The sequence below is a fragment of the Ochotona curzoniae genome, unplaced genomic scaffold (genome assembly GCF_017591425.1).
Source record: "Ochotona curzoniae isolate NIBS_2020 unplaced genomic scaffold, NIBS_Ocur_1.0 scaffold_3208, whole genome shotgun sequence".
In the NCBI taxonomy this organism is placed as follows: Eukaryota; Metazoa; Chordata; class Mammalia; order Lagomorpha; family Ochotonidae; genus Ochotona; species Ochotona curzoniae.
Genome location: NW_024467106.1, coordinates 47,892,222 through 47,913,532, shown reverse-complemented (window position 1 = coordinate 47,913,532; position 21,311 = coordinate 47,892,222). Strand labels below are relative to the sequence as shown.

At 40.4% G+C, this 21,311-nt stretch overlaps 1 protein-coding gene across 10 annotated transcripts in view; it reads right to left on the bottom strand.

Annotated features, from left to right (window-relative positions):
• The window catches only part of MPDZ (multiple PDZ domain crumbs cell polarity complex component), a 128,249-nt gene that overhangs the window by 12,831 nt on the left and 94,107 nt on the right, over window positions 1-21,311 (bottom strand). For all 10 annotated transcript variants that reach the window (XM_040962803.1, XM_040962806.1, XM_040962807.1 and 7 more), the window contains 12 exons: window positions 19,453-19,609; window positions 17,600-17,796; window positions 16,344-16,435; window positions 16,046-16,136; window positions 13,883-13,963; window positions 7,949-8,041; window positions 7,790-7,864; window positions 6,490-6,664; window positions 4,401-4,546; window positions 3,286-3,369; window positions 2,943-3,136; window positions 1,836-1,983 (listed from right to left, as the gene is read on the bottom strand). In XM_040962803.1, coding sequence (XP_040818737.1) covers window positions 1,836-1,983; window positions 2,943-3,136; window positions 3,286-3,369; window positions 4,401-4,546; window positions 6,490-6,664; window positions 7,790-7,864; window positions 7,949-8,041; window positions 13,883-13,963; window positions 16,046-16,136; window positions 16,344-16,435; window positions 17,600-17,796; window positions 19,453-19,609 — 1,533 coding nt within the window. The remainder of the gene's footprint in view (window positions 1-1,835; window positions 1,984-2,942; window positions 3,137-3,285; window positions 3,370-4,400; window positions 4,547-6,489; window positions 6,665-7,789; window positions 7,865-7,948; window positions 8,042-13,882; window positions 13,964-16,045; window positions 16,137-16,343; window positions 16,436-17,599; window positions 17,797-19,452; window positions 19,610-21,311) is intronic.

Sequence of the window (21,311 nt, the reverse complement as noted above, 5' to 3'; positions counted from 1 at the left end):
GAGGAGAGACCATGGAGGCAGAACACTGCAGGTGAGGAATGACTTCTATGAGACTTCCACTGACACAGCCACTGTACTTGCAGGTAAGCAGAAGGCGCTGACACTGAGCAGCTTCAAGGAGGGAAATTGGAGGACCTTTCTGGGTCAGACCAATGGACCCACCCATGTTGGAGACCCGACACGGGCTAGTTAGCATCACCCTAGCACCCACTGGTACACACAAAAGCTAGGGCTGGGGGCTTACCTGGCAAGGCTGGACCATAGTACCTGCTAGTGAGTGTCAGAGCAGGGGATAAGTCATGCTAGGCTGGGCCATGACAACAAGCAGCATACAACAGAACCAAGTCCAGGGGCAGATCCTGTCAGGGATATGTGGGCTCACCCCTGTGGGACAGCAATATCTGCTGGTTTTCTCAACAGCTAGGGGGGGGGGGTGCAGATTCACTGAGGTGTATAGGAGCCACATGCGATGTGGGACAGACCAGATAGTCTGCTGTACATATAGGCATGTGCAGGAACCGGGCTTGGGTGGGGTGGGGGACTAGTCAGGGTTACTGGGGACTGCTCCAATTGGGCTGCAATTCCCACTGGTATAAGTGATGCCAGGGTGTTTGGTAGGTAGTGTTGGGGTAGGCCACAGCATCCATTGGTTTGCATATGAGATGGGGCTGCAGACAGAACTCACTGAGTGATTGCAACTATTAGTGTTATGTGAAGGCTGATGTGGGTGACAGACTGAGCCAAATCTGCTCCCCTGCCACCCCCACCTCCACCACAACTGGCTGGCACACACAGGAGTCAGGTCTGAGGTCACCTCTGGTGAGGTTTCTCTGGGCAATCCCCATCCCAACTGGCATGCTGGACCCAGAACTTCAAGCATGGTGAAAATCACAGGATCTGTGGTCTGACTGTGGAGTGCATGTGTTTGGGCTTACTTGATTGGTGAAACCTGTGCAGTGAACGGCACACCCAGATGAACATGGTGGGCCACGACAACTCATTCACTGAGGCCTGACTAGTACCATAGCAAAGGAAGGAAGGCAGAACAAACTGGACAATTCACCCAGCCAAGTTTGATAGCAAGTATCTAGGCAAGTGGAGACTCTAAGGTGGACTGTCAGTCAATACACCGAGGAAGGATTTCCTCAACCCTGGAAGAATAAAACCAGCAGCATCTCAGAACTATCAAAACCGCTTAAGAAGTACCCTCGGAACAAGCTCCACATCAGAGACCCTGGGATGACATCGAGTGGCCATTCCACATTCTTGGGTGCTGATGCGGTTTGGATACTGGCCTTGGCCCTCTCCCCTTCTCTCCTCCTTTCCACCAGATGCAGGAAGAAAACAAAGAAAATTGGGAACCACTGTTTCATCCTCTTTCCCCTATTCTTTGACCCTGGTTACCCTAATCACTGGTTCACGTGGGTATGCATCTTTCTCAACTATGTAAACATCATTAAAAATAAAATTTTAAAAATAAATCAAGAAATTATAAAGAAATAAATAAACAAAAGAACAAATCCAGAAATAAGTCTGGGAAAACAGAAGATGAGATTTTTGCTTTTCTTTTGTTACCTGAATACTTTTCTTACAAGGAAAGATCCAAATAATATTTACTAAGATAAAAGACCAACTAATATTAAAAACGTTCAGTTCATAACTCTTACCACCACCACTAAGTGCACAGTTCTCACAAATTTATTGACGCAAATATTATAAATATATTTCTCTCGAGATGATTCTTTACATAACAGGAGTCAGTTGTAATTTAGATACCGCAGCTCAATGTGGTATCTAACACAGTCACACGATGTTCCCTTCGCACTGGGCTTTACCTTAAGCAAAGCAGCAACAGCTTCCTGGGTGGCGTTCCGTACGTCTTCTCCGTTTACCATTAATATCTGGTCTCCCTGCATCAGTCTTCCATCAACATCTGCAATTCCTCCTTTCACAATGTCCGACACAAACACTCCAGTATCATTCCTACGAACAGTTTGGAACTTCAGCTTGAGTTTTCCTCAAGTCTATTGCAGTGCTTTTGAGGACAAGCTAACTTTTTAACCAAAATTTTTATTTCTGTTTTTATGACTTGAAAAGCTTTCTGGTTTTGAAGAACACTAGGGCAACATTATTAGATTTATTATATTTTATGATAACCAACAGCCTATGCCATGTATTCCATAAGTATAAAATACCATTCGTGAGCATATGTATAGTTCATCAAGTATAGGCTCTGCATAGAAATGCACTCTATTATTGCAATTTTCTAGACTGTATGGGCAGAAAATGATTTCATTATTACTAATTTTTATTGTACTTACAAATATTTAAATGATATAGGTATTGACTTTTATGTACATGCAAGAACCCAGCACCATACTTCACGCTTTGGATTCCTCACTGATCCCTGCCCCTATTCATTCTCCCTTGCCCTCTACAACCCACAACATGTCATTTATCATCTTTGATATTAGCGCAAGCAGCTCTCTTCTTGGAAGTTTCTCTTATTCATTTCACTTAACTAGGGTCACTTTTCTCCTTCCTCCTCTGCTTCCATAATCTATCCAGGATGTGTTTCTGTTACTCAGCTACACATTCACTTATTGCCTGAGTGTATTTTATTCTAGTTCATCAGCCTGTGAATTTCTGAGGTCAGGAACTATGTCTCATTGGCCTTAGTTGCCCAGAACCAAATGTATTTCCTACCATACAACAGGTACACAAAAATATCAAATAGGTTTTGCTGAGTACCTTCAAAACCCTTAGCAAACTATCTTAAGAAGTTCAAACCCAGCGTCTTTGGATGTTCTTTTGTGAGCAGGCTACACAACATCCATCTGCAACACAGCAGACATGGACAAAAATTTTGCTATAAACCTATGACAAGGATATAATCCAGTTATTCCCAAAAGATCGCTGAGGTTTGACCTCCTCAGGCGCACCTTTTACCGACAATGCTCAGGCCCAGGCCTTTGCCTGGCTTTTTCTGCAGCTCCACAGTGACAGCATCGCACACGTCCTCCTCTCTGTAGGGGGCCTCGTCACGGTAGAGCGTCAGGCGCACTCTTTGTGGTGTCTGTCTCAGGACATTGATGGCTTCATCATGGGTGGCCTTTCTCAAGTCAATCCCATTCACCTGCACAGAAATGGGATCTTCATGGTGAGGAGCTAGGTAATTTACATCAAGTGAACAAAGGAAGGGAAAAGAAGAAAACCAAAGAGGGAACACCGCCCGGATTGCCTTTTTCCTGCTTATTCTGAAGGTCATGGGCAAGGACTTTGTACCTCTAATATCTGGTCTCCAGCCCAGAGTCTTCCATCTTTGCATGCTGCTCCTTCTTCATAAACTTCATGGATGATAATGGCACCCTAGGAGCCCAAACACAATGCACTCATGACTTGTCCCCTTCTCCCCAGCCATGGGGAGTGCAAATGCAATGCAAACGTCTGGGACAATCCTAGAGCGCAAGCACACATGATCCTTTCTGGACCCATGTGCCAGCCACCTCTTGTCAATCAAGAAAATGACAAACAACACAGTTTTTGCTGAATAGCTCAAAAAGGCTATAAATGAAGAGTTTAAAGAAACAAAACTGTACAAATTACCTATACCTACGTATAATAGACACATTATTCTTTCTATCTACAAATAAAATTGATTTTAATCTATTTTTTACGTTTAGAAAATTTTGTGTGCAAAACATCCAGTTGGGATTAGTTGATATGGATCAGCTAAGACAGACAACGGTGACAGGACCAACCATGAACTCTGCAAAGATGCTGGTTCAGGTGAGGCTCTTGGAAAGCTGAGGACCTCTGACCTGTTTGATGTTATGGTCTGTTTTAGGGCATGCTGACCTCGGTAACCTTCGCTTTGACTGCCAAGATGTTACTACTTTTTCAATAAGCAGATTGCTACCAGTGACCACCCTGCTCCTGTGCAGGAAGCATGACCTTCTTTGTATATTCATTTAAACTACAAAAACCTTGTTTTCCTTCCCCTCGGTGCACTATCCTGTCAGATGGTTGCCACCCTGCTTCAGGAAATTCATTTCCCTCGAAAGGTCTAGACTCTGCATTCTGATTTACATTCACGCAATATGTATGTCAATAAAAACAAAGCTGAAACCGAAAACACTGGAAAGCTGGTAGAAGCATTTTGAGATCTGAATGTCGCATTCACAGGAATAATGAAATTTTACTAAGTGAGTATTAGTTTAAATAAACTAAAAATCTCAGGACCCTTATCAAGGTTTTACTGTAAAAATTAGTAATAATAAAGAGCAATATATTTTTTTTGGCGTTTACATTTAATTAAACTGACAGACTTCTCCGCAGTCTAGTTCTTGCACGCCTGACTGAAGGGGTTGCCTGTGTGCCACCTCTGGGTGGGTACTCACCAGCAGTGTGTCTGACCCGCCCACGATGCTCAGGCCCAGTCCTGTTCGCCCCTTGCAAATCTCAATTGTTGTTTCGCAGCCAGGGATAATGGGGCAGGTTGCAGGATCAGAAGCAAAGACTGCGGGTGTTGATGATCTGCTTGTACCTAAAATAAGTTCAAAGTGAAATACAAGTAAACTCACTACACTGGTTGCCTGTGAGGGACAGAGTAGGATAAAGCATAAAGACCAGGAGAAAGGAGACAGGGAATTCACCAGAATGTTGTTGTTCTGTTACAATGGATCAGGGAAGGGTGTTTGAGGCAGTGTTTAAGATGCTGCCTGGTTGCCTGTGTCCTCCAGCGAAGCCTCTGGGTTGGCATCCCAGCTCTGTTATCCACTCTAGCTTCCTACTGATGTTCACCCTAGAAGGCAGTCGTGCTCTTCCAGGCACCTGGGACTTTGCCACTCACATAGGAGACAGATGATGCTGCTAGCTCCGGTCTTGGACCTGGCTCACTTCGGGCTGTTAACTAGCATTTGAGGAGAGAATCAGCAGATGCTAGCTCTCCAGTATTCTGTCTATGCCTATATTCTGTTCATGTCTGTTTCTGATGGTCACATATAATAAATATGTTTTTGAAAAAATTTTTAAAAATCACTAAATCAAGATTAAGGTTGGATGCATAAAATCACCTAATTATTTTCAACACTACTCTGTATTTTTAAATCGTTGTAAGGTATAGAATGTAAAGGGAGGAAAACAGAGTTGAACAGAACCCCTAGTTTCAGCGTGCCCTTCCACATTACACTGTAATAAAGCATGCTTCTTAGGAAATGGAGATTTGTCCAACTCAGAATGGAAACACGTGGCAGTGACTTGAAAGCAATTCAAGGGAGCATAAAACACATTTGTTTCTCTTATCCTAGAGTGTCTCATTTCACGTGACCAAATCTATGCATATAACACACATTTACTGGTTTCCCCCTTGGCTTTCTTTTGCTGTGTTATTAGCAAATCCTGGTGCATAAATGATCAGAAAAGAACAGATTATGAGGAAATAAGAATAATACAATTTCACATCTTCTTGTATTATAGTCTTCATATTATATCATATTTTGAGATACAACAAATAGTATGTGTGGGGTGAGTTAGGACGCATATGAGGCAGCATCACTTCTAACACTTCACTCAGTCCAGGTTCTTGTAAACAAAAGAGCTACTCTCCTCAGATATGTATAACCTTAAGACATTTTTGTCCAGTTACACTGTAAATGTTTCCAACTAATGTTTTCTTAAAACCCCAGCAAGATAAATAAATGTTCAGTTTGTTGACCCAATTTTTTCTATACTTACAGCAAAAGCCAACGTGTTTGAGCAATTTAAAGTTTTTATGGGACAGAGCGTGTAATGTATTGTTTTGTAACAAACCTGTGTAAGTTTTCTAAAAAAAAGTTTATGATAATAATTTACCTTCAAAGACGAGAAGAAGTTAAATTATACACTCAAGTATAATCTCACAGTGCATGGCATCCATGTCACCTATGTTCACATGATCCACTATTACACTCAATCAGAAAAGTCAGACCACTCTGTATCCCGTGTCCATAACTAGTACTGTAGGAATCTCATGGTGACATTGTTGACCTTATCTGTGCAAAAGCATCACAGAATACCCATCCTACACATAAGAAAACTGAAACTAAATTACCTTCTCTCCGCCCCCTGCTTCTCTCTCTCTCTCTCTGTGCATGTATGTATACATAAAGTATCTCCAGAATGGTATTTCTAAACCATTAGTTCAATACCTCAAATCACAGGTAGCCCTAGGCCAAAGATCACTGGAGAACAAGAGATGAAGAAGTTAAAGCTCAGGGTGAACGTGTGCATTTCCTGTGCAGCCATGGTAGGCTAATGTACCATGGCCAGACTGTCTGCTTCACAGTCCAGTATTCTTTCTTTAGCAGCCCCTGTCTTGCTACTAGTCCACCACCAAAGGGCTCCTTTATCGCACCTTTCAAAGAGCCACTAACAGGCAGCTGGCTCCCAAGTAGGGGTCCTCTGCTGAGTGCACTATGCACGTGGGCCTCTCATAAACCTAGTCCTTACTTCGGATGGACTCAGGTTCCGGGGAGCTTGACTGCAGGACCACAGGAGACTGGCAGCTGCTCATCTTTTCTCCACTGGCTGCTCCAGCTGCTGAAGGAACAGCCTGCAAATCTGGATTCTCGGCACAAATGGTAAGTTTGACCGTCGTCTTCGCTGTCTTCAAAAGGCTAATAAACTAGTAAGGTGTTGGGAGTAGGGGGGGAAATAAAATCAAATGCATATTAGTGGACTTACAAAAACTATTATTGCTGGATCCCCTTCTGTCTATGGTAGAAGCCAAAATAGAGGAAAAGTAATTTTCTTACTAAGACTTAAGAGGCCTAAAAAGAACATAATTCTAATTTCTCTCTAGTTTTTTTTTTGGATGCCTAATATATATTAAGCTGAAGTTAATTTCCACTCTTAAGTCTAGTTCTGAACAGTGTTTTCCAACACAAGCATAGAAATTCCATGTTTTTGCATTTCTCGTAAATCTTTCTGACAGACTGGATTCTTACTACATTAGAATATATACTGGAGTATCTTACTCACTTCCCCATGCTACAGAGAATCTGTTGTAACCTATTTAAACACTTTTAATGAAATAGAAACATTTATTAACTCAGGATAGGAAAATTATATCATAGAAAAATCAAGGCCAATATGCAAAACCAACTGATGGATTAGCTGAAACCTATTCTATGATCAATAATGAATTTATTTAAAATGATGCTAAGCTTCTTGCTGGTTAATGCAGACATTGAAACATGGTCTATTACATGATTTTCACACACTGTAATGGAAAACAAATCTTTGATTGTTGTTATACATGCAAGGCATCAAATAAAACTCCAAGTAAGCATTATGATCACTTTTGAGAACAACAAAATTCAGGAACAAAAACAATTTACTTTTAGTAAGAATTAAACAAAAATTATAAACATACTGGCAGAGTCTTAAGATATATATATGTATACATGTATGATACTGATGGAAGTCAGTACTAATAAGCAAATACTCCTCTGGACCAATTGCTGATTTAGCCAATGCGTATGAGTTTTAGGTTTTCCTAAAGAAAATGGAAATGAAATTTACTGAAAATTCCTGGTCAATATTTACAAATTTACTAGCAGACAGAAAATCATCTAGATAAGATAACCTGAAAAAGAACGTAATGACTGCTTCTCTTCCTTAAATGTGTTTAACAAGAGACAGCCACTCAGTCCTAATTCACTATGATCCCCAGCAGCCAGCACATAAACACACAAACCAGCCACAAGCTTGAGTTGCCAGTACCATTTACTCCAGTTTGGAAAAATACCTTCTCAACTGGATAGCCAACAACAACTTCATCATCTACGGCCAAGATTTGATCTCCCACTTTGAGTCGTCCATCCTAAATGGAAATGTGAATGAGTTGGGTGATTTTTCACAAGTCATTTTCTCTCTACCACTTCCTAACAGTAAGATAAAGCCTCACCTTTGCTGCTATTCCATGCTCTGTCAGACTCTTTATGATGACTCCATTGAGAGTGTCATCTTCACTGATAGCAATACCCAAACCTCCTTGATCCTTGAGAAGCAAAAACAAAAACACAAGGCATGAAACATCAGTCATGTCTAAATGGAATGCTATACAACCACTTCCTTGGACAACTGCATAGCATATGGGTGCACTGGTGCAAGCTCTGACTGCTCTGCCTGCTACACAGCTTTCTGCTCAGGTGCCTGGGAAGCAGCTGATGATGGCTCAAGTACCTGCATCCTTGCTACACCTCTCTGTCCCACCAACACCTTTCCAGGAAATCAGCCACAAACAATGCAGAGAAAACTCACTTTTAGGATTGCAAAATTTACCTATGACCTAGCCACAGAAATTCGGTTATGCTATTTCTCACCTCTAAACCTATTTTTTTTTAAAGATTGATTTATTTATTGGAAAGTCAGATATACAGAGAGGAGGAGAGACAGAGAGGAAGATCTTCCGTCCGATGATTCACTCCCCAAGTGAGCACAACGGCCAATGCTACGCCGATCCGAAGACAGGATCCAGGAACTTCTTCTGGGTATCCCACACGGGTGCAGGGTCCCAAAGCTTTGGGCCATCCTTGACTGCTTTCCCAGGCGACAAGCGGGGAGCTGCATGGGAAGTGGAGCTACCAGGACTAGAACTGGCGCCCATATGGGATCCTGGTACGTTCAAGGCGAGGACTTTAGCTGCCGGGCCCAAACCTATTTTCTTCTCTAAAAAAAATCTAAATAGTTTTTAAACAACAGAAAAGTGCTACATAACAGGGAAATATTTATTGGCCCAAGCAGCATTAACCAATGCTTTCCTCTAACACACATTCTCAACCTCAACTCTTTGCCAAAACTGGAAAGTTTCATTAGAATATCCAGGCAGCTCTCCTGTTCTACCCTATCAGCCTTCTCCCATCTTGCTTCTTCTCTCCTTTCACATCCACCCCCTTTTTCCTTCTCTGTTTCTTGTGGTATTTTTCAAAATATGAGGCAAAATCTTTTGATACCTCTCTCTCCAAGATGGGGAGATGAGATGTATGGGCTGGGCCTAATGAGTGGATTTTAACAACTAGTATAAAGCAGAGTGGTGGTGTTTAGAATGCTAACCGGGCAAAACAAAACAAAAATAGGACAACAAGGCTTTCTCCTTCCTGTTGCTCTTGTGTCACTTGGTTTGTGAAAAGTCAGCTGCCATGCCATGAGGATACATACACACCATCAGCCCTTCAGGAGAAAACAAAGACTCTGGACAAGAGCAATTTGAGTAAGTCACTTTGTAACTGATGCTCAGCCCCAGGCTAACCATCGGGGGTGTGTGCATTTTAAACACATAGAAAACATAACCATACAGATTTAATCCACAAGGTGACTCTTGCCCTATATATACTTGACAGCTTGTTTGGAGGTTCTAGCAGGGGAGTGCAGTTACTCGTATACCCTTGACCAAAGACCAGACCTCCTCTAGTGGGGATGGTCATCCTTGGGAGGGACGCACATGGAGCGGTGAGGGAGGAAGAGGACACCTGCCTAGCCAACCAGATCAGCCGAATCAACCCTTGCAATCAATGGGGTGACAGATGTCGCAGCCAGATCACCCTCACATCCAACTCTTGCCCTATATATATATTTAAGTGACAAGATAATACAATAATGGTAAGCATTATATAAATCAGTATATCAAACAAGTGCTTGAAAATAAACAGATGTGAGATATTTAGCTGGGTATGGAGTACATGTAAGGTTTTACACTGGCTAATAGAAAGCAGAGGGATAATTCAAGAAATACAAACAAGGCAATGAAAGATAAATTCTCCATGGGTTCTTAGTAACTTCAGAAAAGTGTCTAGAGTTTAAAGGCAGAGATAGCCAGCAGAAAAGGAGACTTGGAGGTGTAACACCAGCTTGCAAGTTCCAGCTCTACTACTTAGAATTCTGAGAACAGTTGAAACTTGGGGCAAATTAGTGGACACTGTCTCAATAATAAAGATGCTGTATGGGATGCCTGCAAGGCACATTATGTCCAAGACTTGGTTTCAGTTCCAGTGTCCTACTAGTGAATGTTCCTAGAAGAGCATTTATTGACCCAAGTACCAGAATCCCTCCCACTGACCTAGATGGATTGACTTTCTGGCTATTACAGGCCTTTGTGGAGTGATATCAGTAGATTTAAGAGTCTGCTTCTCTCTTTCTCGATTGGCACCTCTTTTGAGTAAAATTAAAATAAATAAATACACATTTAAAAAACAGTGGTGGGCCTGGCATGGTAGCCTAATGGCTAAAGTCCTTGCCTTGAACATGCTGGGATCCCATATTTGGCGCTGGTTCATGTCAGAGCAGCCCAGTTTCCATCCAGCTCCCTGCTCATGGCCTGAAAAAAACAGTTGAGGATGGCCCAAAAGCCTTGGGATCCTGCTCCTGTGCAGGAGACCCAGAAAAAGCTCCTGACACTTGGTTTTGGATTGGCTCAGCTCTGGCCAATGTGGACACTTGGGGAGTAAATCAGCAGATGGAAGATCTTCCTCTCTGTATATCTGCCTTTCCAATAAAAAGAAATAATCTTAAAAAAACAGTAGTGGAACTAGGAATCTCATAGGTAAACAACATAATGGGAAAATGTGACATTACCATTAAATCATTTTTCAAAGAGTTCTCATTTATAAAAACACTGTGTGGCATAAATGACAAAGGATTTCAGATGAGGCTCAGAGTCCAAGGCTGGTTAATTCCAGCTTCAGTAAGGGAGTCTTCCTCCCAGAGCCAACTACTATGGAGGCTAGTACATGAGCTGAGTGTCGTGTGTCCCTAACCTTTATAATAACAGCACTTTCACAGCATACCGTCAGGGACGCATTATAAGGGGCACTCAGAACCTCACTGATAAACATGAAAATAATGATAATAACTTGCACTGCATATGTGGCTTATCTAAATGCTTTCCTTGAATCCCTATGGAGGTATCTCCACTTAGAAGGTGTTATTTTCATCTCAGAGAGGGAAAACTAAAGCCCAGAGAATGGCTTACCTAAAGCCCAGAGTGGCTGACGGACTCCAAAATCTACACTTAAAAATCTGTTAAACTGATTTAAGCTTGGCCTAAAGCTGCCTGCATATGTATGTTTAATTTGGGCTAAAGTTTCTCCATTACATAGTGAACTGTTAGCAAACTTGCTGTATAAACCAACTGTAACCTACTCTTAGAACAAGCAGCAGAGTCTCAAGCCGACAACAGCTGTCAAGGCTCCGTCAACCACGGGCAGGATCTGTTCAGACTAGGTTCAAATAAGGCAAACACCAAGTTTTAACTAATTAAGCTCTCTCTGTAGCTCACTTCCGTTGTCTGTATGTCACTTCCTTTCCGCTGCCTATAAATACAGCACGCACATGTGGTGCGGTGGAGCATTCTGAACCATTTTTGGTCCGGACTGCTGCCAGAATCTAGATTAACAAGTAAAAGCCAATTAAGATCTCCAAAATTAGATTTGTTGTACTTTTCTCTTTTAACACATCATTAAAATCACGGCTAATTGCTTCTTCTGTCTAGCTGATTTTAGAAGATTCTCTGTAGTTCCCTCACTCACTTGGAATTTCATCAATAAATACATCCCAGGTACCTGAGCTTTACATTAACTTGACACCTAGAGAAAGGGAAGCTTCATGTGTGCAATTCACTGATTCCTCATCACAAGTAATTCCGAAAGGGAAGCGCACACAGCGACCAGCTTTTATACTGTAGGACAAAGGAACTGTTTATTAACTATGAACCTTAGCAGGAACCTTCTGACCTAGCCAGCCCCAGAACAGAAGAAGAAAACAAGGACCAATGGGATTAAGCAGGCTAATTGGGATCACCCAGGCCTTGACAAGAGCTTTTGAGACAAAGAACAGGTTTCTGTCCTTCAACACTGCTAAATACCAGACTGAGGAACTTGAATGTATCTGTTTGAAAGTGAAAGTCCTTTAAAAAGGACAAAGAAGAGAACTGCCAATATTTCAATATATCTAGGATTTTTATCAGGTAGTCAAAAGGTAGAAGAGAGAAATCAGAGAAAACCAGTGGCAAGAAACAGAGATCTCTCTGTCAACTTATTCTTTCCCAATAACCATAGTAACCAATACAGTAGCCAATATTTACAGCACGTATGTATAGACAGTGGACATTATACAAACACATATTTCATTCTCACAATATATATTCAAGTCTCACCGCAATGCTACAGGTCAAGTGCTATTACTACCCCCATTTGCAGCAGGGGAAGCTATGTACAAATTAAAAACTGTGCCCAAGGTCACATTCTCACACCTGTAAACAGCAGATCTAGGCCTTGCCTCAAGTGGTCTGCCTTTCGGTCTGTCCTCAGCCACCACAGCAGTGTGCTCTGTGTTTAACAATCTCATTTCATATTAGGAGGTACCAAAGCTTGGGTGAGTACTTCAGATTCATTGCCACGAAATGGTATGTGCAAAAAAATCATGCTTTACCTTTCTGAAGATCAGGATAAACATTGAAAAAAATTGTTCATCACAAGGAATTCAACATGTTTCCTCATCAGCAAATTATAATAAGTCATTAAATAAACTATGACTTAAGGACATTAGAGGAAAGTAAGATAAACCCTGAGACAGCGAAGGGAGAGAGGAAGGCATTCTTTCTTAAATGGCCACAGATTGAGACTCAAGTTGGGCTGAATGGCAGAGACCAAAGGCTCTAGTGATGTCTCCTTTCTACTGATGGCCATAACAATTAGTAGGAAAAAGGTCTCTTATGCACATCACACAAGACTGAAGCAGTAAGTTTTGGTGTAAGTTTGTTTATTATTAAAATAGTCATTCCTGAATAAGAGCACAATTCTCAGAATGAAACATTTAAATATGCCTTTATGGTGTGATACTAGATTTTCTACCTTTGCCTATACCTGCAGGCCATGAGACATTTAAACAGCAGAAAAATAATTTTAAAAATTTAAAAAGAGACAAAGGAGAAAACTTCAATATTGTTAACACAGTTCCAGTGGTTTTCCTTCCTGCACACTCAAGTGTTATCATGTTTTGGATTTATGCTGACCACTGTATGAGTAACCCATTATTATCATCATTTTATGATGTTTGAAGACACACATACTGGTATCATCTTCAATTTACAGAAGAGGAAACTGAGGCACAGAAGGATCAATGAGCATGTCAAGTATGGATTTCCAGTTCAACCCCGGTAAGATGACTCAGCAGGCCTGGCCTCGCAGCTCTAAGCTGCATAGGGTGCAGAATCCAGTCCGCTTGTTTCTGTCTGCAATATGTCCTGCCCACCAGTTCCCACTCCCCGGCTCGTCCTCCTCTTCTCTTCACCTTTGCAAGCGTGTCTCTCCCTCTGTACTGACTCATTTACCTTTTACCTGCTGAAAGCACTGAAAACAGTGGTAGGTTTGTGCTCGGCAATCTACCTCTTTACAATCGTCATTGGAACTTAAAAAGTTCAGGTGGTTTGAAGCGTCAGGAGAATGTTCAGCTTCAGGAAGGACAAAGAACATGTAACTTTAATTTCTTTATTCTTATTTCCTCTTCTTGGGGAATACAAAAAAAGATGGCTGAATATCATACTTTGGAACAATCTGTAAGGCAGGGAAGGCTGTTCTCTGTTAACTTATCCATCAGCACCATGGGACCCAAACTTCAGTGTGCATTAAACTCCACAGGACAGTCATTAATACATTAACTCCTGCGTCACCTCTAGAGCTTCTCATTCAGCAGGTAGTTCTGGGTGGGCTCAGCGTCTGCATCTCTAACAAGCTGCCAGGTGATGCTGGGGCTCCCATGGAGGCCACTTGTGAGAAGCAGGGAACTGGCAGCCTGCTGAGCAGCAACTCACACCACATCGTTTTCCAAATCAAAGCAGACTTACCTTGGGAAGCTCCAGCTGCTGCACATTTTTAAATGAACTGAGGTCCACAGCTGCCTCAGACACAGTAACACTGGGCTCCGCCTGGCAGAGGAAAATAATCAGCAAACAAGAAATGCATATTAGGTATTTTGCTTTGTTTAAATGTAACAATAACTTAACCAAACTGTTTGACATATTTTGTTATCGCTATCTTAGCACCTTATTGCCATTTCTGATCACAACATATTTCTCAAATTGGGCATACATATTGAAATTTATATGAAAATAGAATTTTCTCTTATACTTTAGCCATTGTTGAATAAGCAGATGACTCAGTTCATTTGAATGAGATGATAGTTTGCACACCTGTCTTACAGACACACATGCCAGGTCCATACTCATTTATGAGAGACTGTCTGCATCCCTATATCTTCCCCATGGATGATCACCCAGTTGGCTGCTCTAATTTTTAACTGTTCATTCGGTATCATCACTTTTTATCTATGCTAGATGTATTCAAAGCTTTCCCAGTTTAGAAAAATGTTAAGATGAAAAAGAACACTCAATTCCTTATGTCCTCATAGTCACTGAAGTCTCTTTCCTTAATTTATCTATCACTTGCAATCTCAAAATCACTAATAATTACTAACTGCCAAATACACATGTTTAAAAACCTCTAGAACCATCTTCTTATTAGACTCTTTGAAGCATGTGGGTTTGTGGACTCCAGCCTTCCTGAAACATGCTTGGCTCTTACAGTACAACACTCTGTCTTGTGTTTACTTTTCCCTGGCCTCTGTCGGCCTTCAGCCTTGGAGTTGCTATTACAGGTTTGCATCCTTGCTCCTGTTGTTTAAGCAATCTCCAATGCTTTGGCTCTCTTGGTTAGAAAATGTGAGTGTGCCTCTATGGGGTAAGATCAAATGTTCTAATATATACCTCTATAAATTGTCCCAATAGGCACCTCATTCTTAAGCAGGTTCAAATGACTACAAATTTCTATTCTCTTTTCTGTATTTTTTATTTTGATGAAAGACAACCATCTATTTTGTCACCAATTCAGATATCTGCAAACAATGCACATCTTGTCTTTTTTATCCCTGTCATCTCCAGACCCCAAAATAGTGTCTGGCACAAGGTTGATCATTCAAGAAATACACATCACATGTATAAGTTCTGAATCACACCTTTGCCTTCAATGAGTACATTTAGCTTGGAATATAGTACTACCAAATCAGATCTTCAACATCTGCCACAATCATTCCCACTTTTCTTGGCTTAGTTCAGGCCTTTGCTTTTTTCCCCTAGTTTAACTGAAGATCTATGTAACTACGTGACAATTATTAAAAGTACATTTCTCACTTTCTGGGAGCCATGCTACCCCAGGCAAAGTCAGTACGTGTTAGCTTTTAGCAGGTTTCTCATCATCTGGCTTTGTTTCCTTCCTCTGAGCACCTTCCCTCTCCAGCTTCCGTTCCTTGCTTTCCACGGGTAGGAAATCTCTTGTCTTGGTCAGAACTTACACACCATTTTTCATCACTGTCTCAGTGAGGTTTCTTTCCTCCAATTCTTCCACTATCCACGCATTTGGTATGCAATCTCCTTTACATCTTATTCTCACTCTCTCCAGACACAAGGGCGAGCAATGCCTTTCCTGCGCCCACTGTTCTGTATGAAGACTCTAATGATAGCCTTCATGGAAGCAGTCTGCTGATTCATCTGAATGTCTTTTAAATGAAATGTCTATTTTATGTATTTGAAAGGTAGAGTTCTAGAATGAGAGAGGAGGAGATGGAAAGAAACAGGTCTTCCATTCTAGTGTATCCCCCCAGTGGTTATAATGAATGCTGGGACTGAACCTGCTGAAACCAAGAGCTTCTTCCAGCTCTGGGGGAATAGGCTGAAGCTCTTGGGTTTCCCTTGGCTTCTTTCCCAGGCACATTAATAAGGAGCTTGATTGAAAGTAGATCAACCAAAACTCTAATCGGTACCCATATGGAATGTTGGCATTGCAGGCAGTTGCTTAACTTACTATGCCACAATACTGGTCCCTCTGAATATTCTCTTATCCTGGGCTACACATCCTTTAGGGATATCTGTGATATCCCTGTAAGTATGTTACTGTGAGCCAACTGCACAGTGAGTATATGGTTACGCCTTCCTAGAGACACAAACACACGTTACCTCCTTATTTTGAAGGTTCTCTGAGGTAGAAGCTAATGGTTCTCCTGCATTTCCAGGACATACAGCCATCTGACTCACTGCATCTTTATTTCTAAAAGAAAAATTGATCACATAATTATGATATTTTTCCATTCTTTTGTTTAAAAAGTCAGAAAGAGTATCAGATAAAATAGTCTGCAAAGATCATAAATTAAAACACGTATTTACAAATGCTCACTTATTTGAAATAGCTTAGAGCCGCTTAGAACCTGAAGTGCTAATGAATGAATTTGGTAAATCAGCCAAAGAAAATGTTTACCTGATGAAAATTATTTTTACTTTAGAAGGGGCACATTTAATGATTGATGAGGCATTCTGATGACTTCTCCCATATAAAACTTGACCATTGATCTGTGAGAAATAAACATCACTAATTAATACTTAAAAATCATCATTTTGCAAATATGCAGCATTTTACCCAAGTTGTGACAGCATCCCTTATCCTCCTTTAAAATAGAAACATCTTCCACCCTGGCATATGAACTTGACCTCTGATGATAAAGAAAGCAAAGCTATTTAAAGCCAAGATCAAAAAGGTGCTCCTTAAGTTTGATGCCCGCAGACTCTGGGTACTTGGATTGACTGTAGGAAAAGACTTCCTAGCCAACATACTTGGGGTCCCAGCATACTTGGGGTCCCAGTATACTTGGCATAACCAAGGGCTAGAACCTGAAAAGGCTATACCCAAAAGCCTCCACTGTCACAGCCATATCCCCAAATCAGTCTCAAAACTCAAGCCTTAGGAACAGACTGTTGGGAGAAGCACTGTTGGGTAAGATTTGAGTTGAAATCAGCAAAGAGCTGAATGGTAGCAGACAACAGACTATAAGCTCGATCATTTGATCTTTCAGTCACTACTGCCTGAAGCTCCCCAACAAGAGCATAAAGACACCGGGATCCTATCCCATTAGAGGCAAGCATAAACAATTCAAACCAAAATACATTCTAAACATTCTAAACATTTCAGTGTATGGTTCACAAATTTCTTTTCTTGACATGATGAGTTCCTGCTTTTCTTATTTAGCCTTAACCTTGACCTGAAGCCACCTCATTTTCATCACTTCTAAATGGCTAGTGGGTCAGCCTCATTACAAGGGAATGATTGGACATTTGCCTGCTCAAAAATTTCTTCTAATAAAAATGCAGCACACACAGCAAATGTTTTTGAAGTCTGATCTTTATTATTCTCTTGGGGCAAACATTATTTCTGGTGTTACATAGTCCTGACCTTTTAATGAAAGTTAATGGGAACGTAGAGTACTTAGCAGAGATTTGGTTTAGGGCCAAACTTCCTGCAATACATTTATTTTTGTTAGGCAAGTAACTGTTTTCTGAATCACAACATTCAAAATTACATAGAAAAGGGAATTACAAAATGCTGTTTTGACACGAAAAACTGAAATTTATGTATAGTTTTTATTCTGACATACATTCTCTAATAATATTTTTGAAGACTTCTCCTAGGAAGCTCATTGCAACTAACATAGTACATTCCAAAGTTCCTTAAGAACACACCTCCAGAAGCTCATCCGCAATCTGCAAACGACCATCCTTCCCCGCTGCTCCATTCGGGTCAATCCCCACGACAAACACACTCATTCTCGACCGGTCTTTGTTTCCAGCAAGACTGAGACCCAAACCACTACGACCTTTCTCCAGTTCAATCACATGGAGTTCTCCTGGCAGGGTTCCATAACGCTCTCTGATATTTTCTACACACAACAACAAAGATAAATCATTAATATTTTACAATAGAAGGCTTCTGTGTTATGTGCCAAAAGGGTATTATTTCTATCAAAACTTATTCTGGCAGTTAAAAGCAAAGAGGAGATGAGGAATAACTCCCTAAAGAGTCAAGCATTGGGGAATTTCTTTGTCTGCAGGGTACAGAGAACATGGAATCTGATTAATTTGTTCATATTGAGGTAGTCAGGCCCAGGAAAAGTGATTCACAAATATAAGTTCTCAAAAGCAAATGGATAAAACAGGCATTTAAGTAGGATAGAATTAAAGCAGTAACAATCCTTCTGTCCATAGGTCAGTGGGAGACTTTTTGTCATGAAAATCTGCATTGCATAACATCATCACATTAGACAGCTGCTGGGCCCATATTTCCAGAATGAAGGGAATGGTCTTTCTTATTGCACAAAGCAGCAGGCCAGGACGAACTGAGGGACAATCCCTGTTCTGAAACATTCCCTAGGAACATGAGAACATTTCTCCTATGCCACATCTTCACGAAACAGAGTTTACTGTTTACATGCTTCTGAAGGCTGAGACCACTTGCAGGTGCTCTGGCATACAGCTCCCGATGAATGAGTAACCAGTTAGCAGGCAGCACTAATAGCCATCCATGTGCAGGAGCCATTAGACACAGAGCCAAGCTGAGCCACATCAGCCACCCTCGACAGGTCAATAGTAAATTGCTGGTAAAAGCCAGGAAGCTCTGGAGTGGCCTGATGAGCAACCGAACTAATCCAATTCATACTTTCCAGCATATGTCTAGTCACCTTCATTGGATTAACAGTACTCTCTAATATCCTTGATCATAGAGAAAAAACTGTAAACTTTACAATTTTCATTGCTCAGAAAATGTCAACTGCACAGTCATCGTGCAGTCCATCTAGATGCTTAACAGCTTCGTTTCATAGACCGCCCTGGTTCCACAGAGAATTTGGCAGCACCATTTTATACGTTAAACATACAAAGTAGGTTTTATAAAGGAAATACTTAGATTTTCAGTGAGACATCTTAAAAACAAAAACAAATTTTCGCGAAGTTTCTTTAATGTTTTACTCTGAAGTGGCAGATTCATTTGGGAAAGAGAGACGTCTCATTGATTTAACACCTGTGTACTCGCCTTTAGCGTGAGTGGTAAATTTCATGTTGGCAACCTTGGGGGGGGGGAAGCACCAAGTACCAAGCTTAGGGGTAGTTACGACGATACCAACTGCCCCATATTTTGACCTCAATGATTATACTGTGTATACCCTAATAACATCAAGAACTCATCAAATTTTACACCAGGCCCTAGGAGGCCTAGAAAAGGGTGGTAACTTGTTCAGCACTACAGAGTGGCTAATCCAGCATTAGCCTGAAGAGTATGCCCTGTCCTTAATTCTCACACAAAAGGCAAAGCAGCTTTAACAAGAATGCATAGTCAAAGGAAAAGAGGGGCATGATTTCATGCCTCGGGAATCCATGTTGCATTCAGGCAAAACAAAAACATTTTTTCACCATGCAGGATCAGTTTTTATATTTCAATGATGTTGAATATATTTAATCACCCCAGGACATAAGCCTGGAGAAACCTAAAGCTATACTAATATCTCTTCTAATTAAGCTGATCACAAAAAGACAAAACTTACTCCAGCTGTACCCAAACTCATCCTCCTTGTCTGCATCTTCTGAGGTTTTACTTTCAGGCTGTATAAGATCACCGCCTCTTTTTGCTATCGGAGGAGTGGGTGGAGGCACATGGCACAATGGAGCCTTGTCTGGCCCTGCTTCTGACTGACTGGGTGCCTGTGGAAACAAGAAGAATGCAGTGAGTTTGTCCAAATCAGGCAAGCAATTTCAAGAAAGAGAAATGAAACTACAATGTCCAACACAAAAGCTGGCTTAAAAACTTTTCCAAAGAATGGACAGCTGATTTATGGGAGTGTGTAAAATGTTGGAAACCAGGGTAAACAGCATAACATCAGAACACAATCCACTTAATTGCTGTTTGCTTCTTTTGATCAATGAGTAATTTGAAAGATGAAGATAGAAATTTTATAACTTGATTGATTAGAAAAAAATCTATCTAAACATATTAATATGCAAAGGTTTGAGCATGATTTTGGAGTTCTAGAATGGTCTGTCAAAAAACAAAAATTGAAAATGAACAAAGAAGTTCCTCTTCAAAGCTTGTTGATGAAACATGTGAAGAATTTTCTATTGCTACCTGAATGCTCTGTCCAAATGACTATCAACCAATTCATTTAACACCAGACCCCATTTGTTAGCACAAAGCACACACACTCAGATTCAAGGGGTGTGGTTTCACAGGACAAAATAGCTTGTCACTTGTCAAGATAGCTTGACCACCAGAAAAATACAACACCTCACACAAAGCCAACATGTAAGCCACTTGTTATCACTTAGTACTCCATGTTCCATGAAAAAAACAAGGATCATGAAATTGCTATATTTTATAATCATCATCAAACAGAATGGCAAGAAATTGAAACAAACTAAAGTCACTGAGAACATTTTATTGATTTGGATGATGAATCAATCTTTTCAACTTGAGGCCATGAGAGGTCAAATATTTTGTTCAAAGTTACTGGTACTAGACATCTTTCTCTTTACTTATTAATTCCATTTGCTTTCCTTTATATCTCCTAGCATCTCCCAATTTCCACTCTAAGTCCCTACATTTGGTAAGGATACCCAGTTAAAGTCCCAAGCCTGGGACAAGGCAGCTCCTGATGCCATGAACCCATATTTTTTCCTAACTTTCATTTATTTTATTTGCCAAATACTTCTCTAACTATTGTTTTGTAAATCTTTTAAAAGATGACTTCTAAAAAACCTATTTATAAGATCCTCAGTAAATGATTGGCATGCAAATATTAAAAATTATGCAAATATTTAAAAATGCCAAAAATGAGAATACCCCAAATATGACTAACATTTAAACCTGCTTGGACACTAAATGTGAGCTTCCTTTGAATGATTCAGAAAGCATTCAATTTTATAGCAACTCAGAAGGCTGGAAACCAGGCATTTAAGGGCAATATATACAAACTAATACAGTATACTCTATTAAAGCAGTTGATATATCATTGTCCCAATTATATAAAATTTAGATTGCAAATCAAACTTCTGCTACCTTCCAAAATATCATGTCATATAACTTTCAATTAATAATGTACAAATAAAACAAAAACATACAAAACTTGTTTGACCAAATCAAATTTCATTAATTGTGTTAGAGGGAGAGAAGATATATATACTTCAAAAATTTTCAGGCTAAAATCCTACATAAACCTCAAAATTTTCAGGTTAAAATTTATGTCTCTATAACAATAGAAACTGACATTAACAAGTAGCATTTACGCTCATCTCATCTATTAAAAAAATAGAACAAAATCCAATTTAAGCTTTCTCAAATTTTAACAAATGTACAGGTTCCTATTCTATAGGTGTTACTGTGTAATTTTTCTGCTTTTTTTTTTTAATA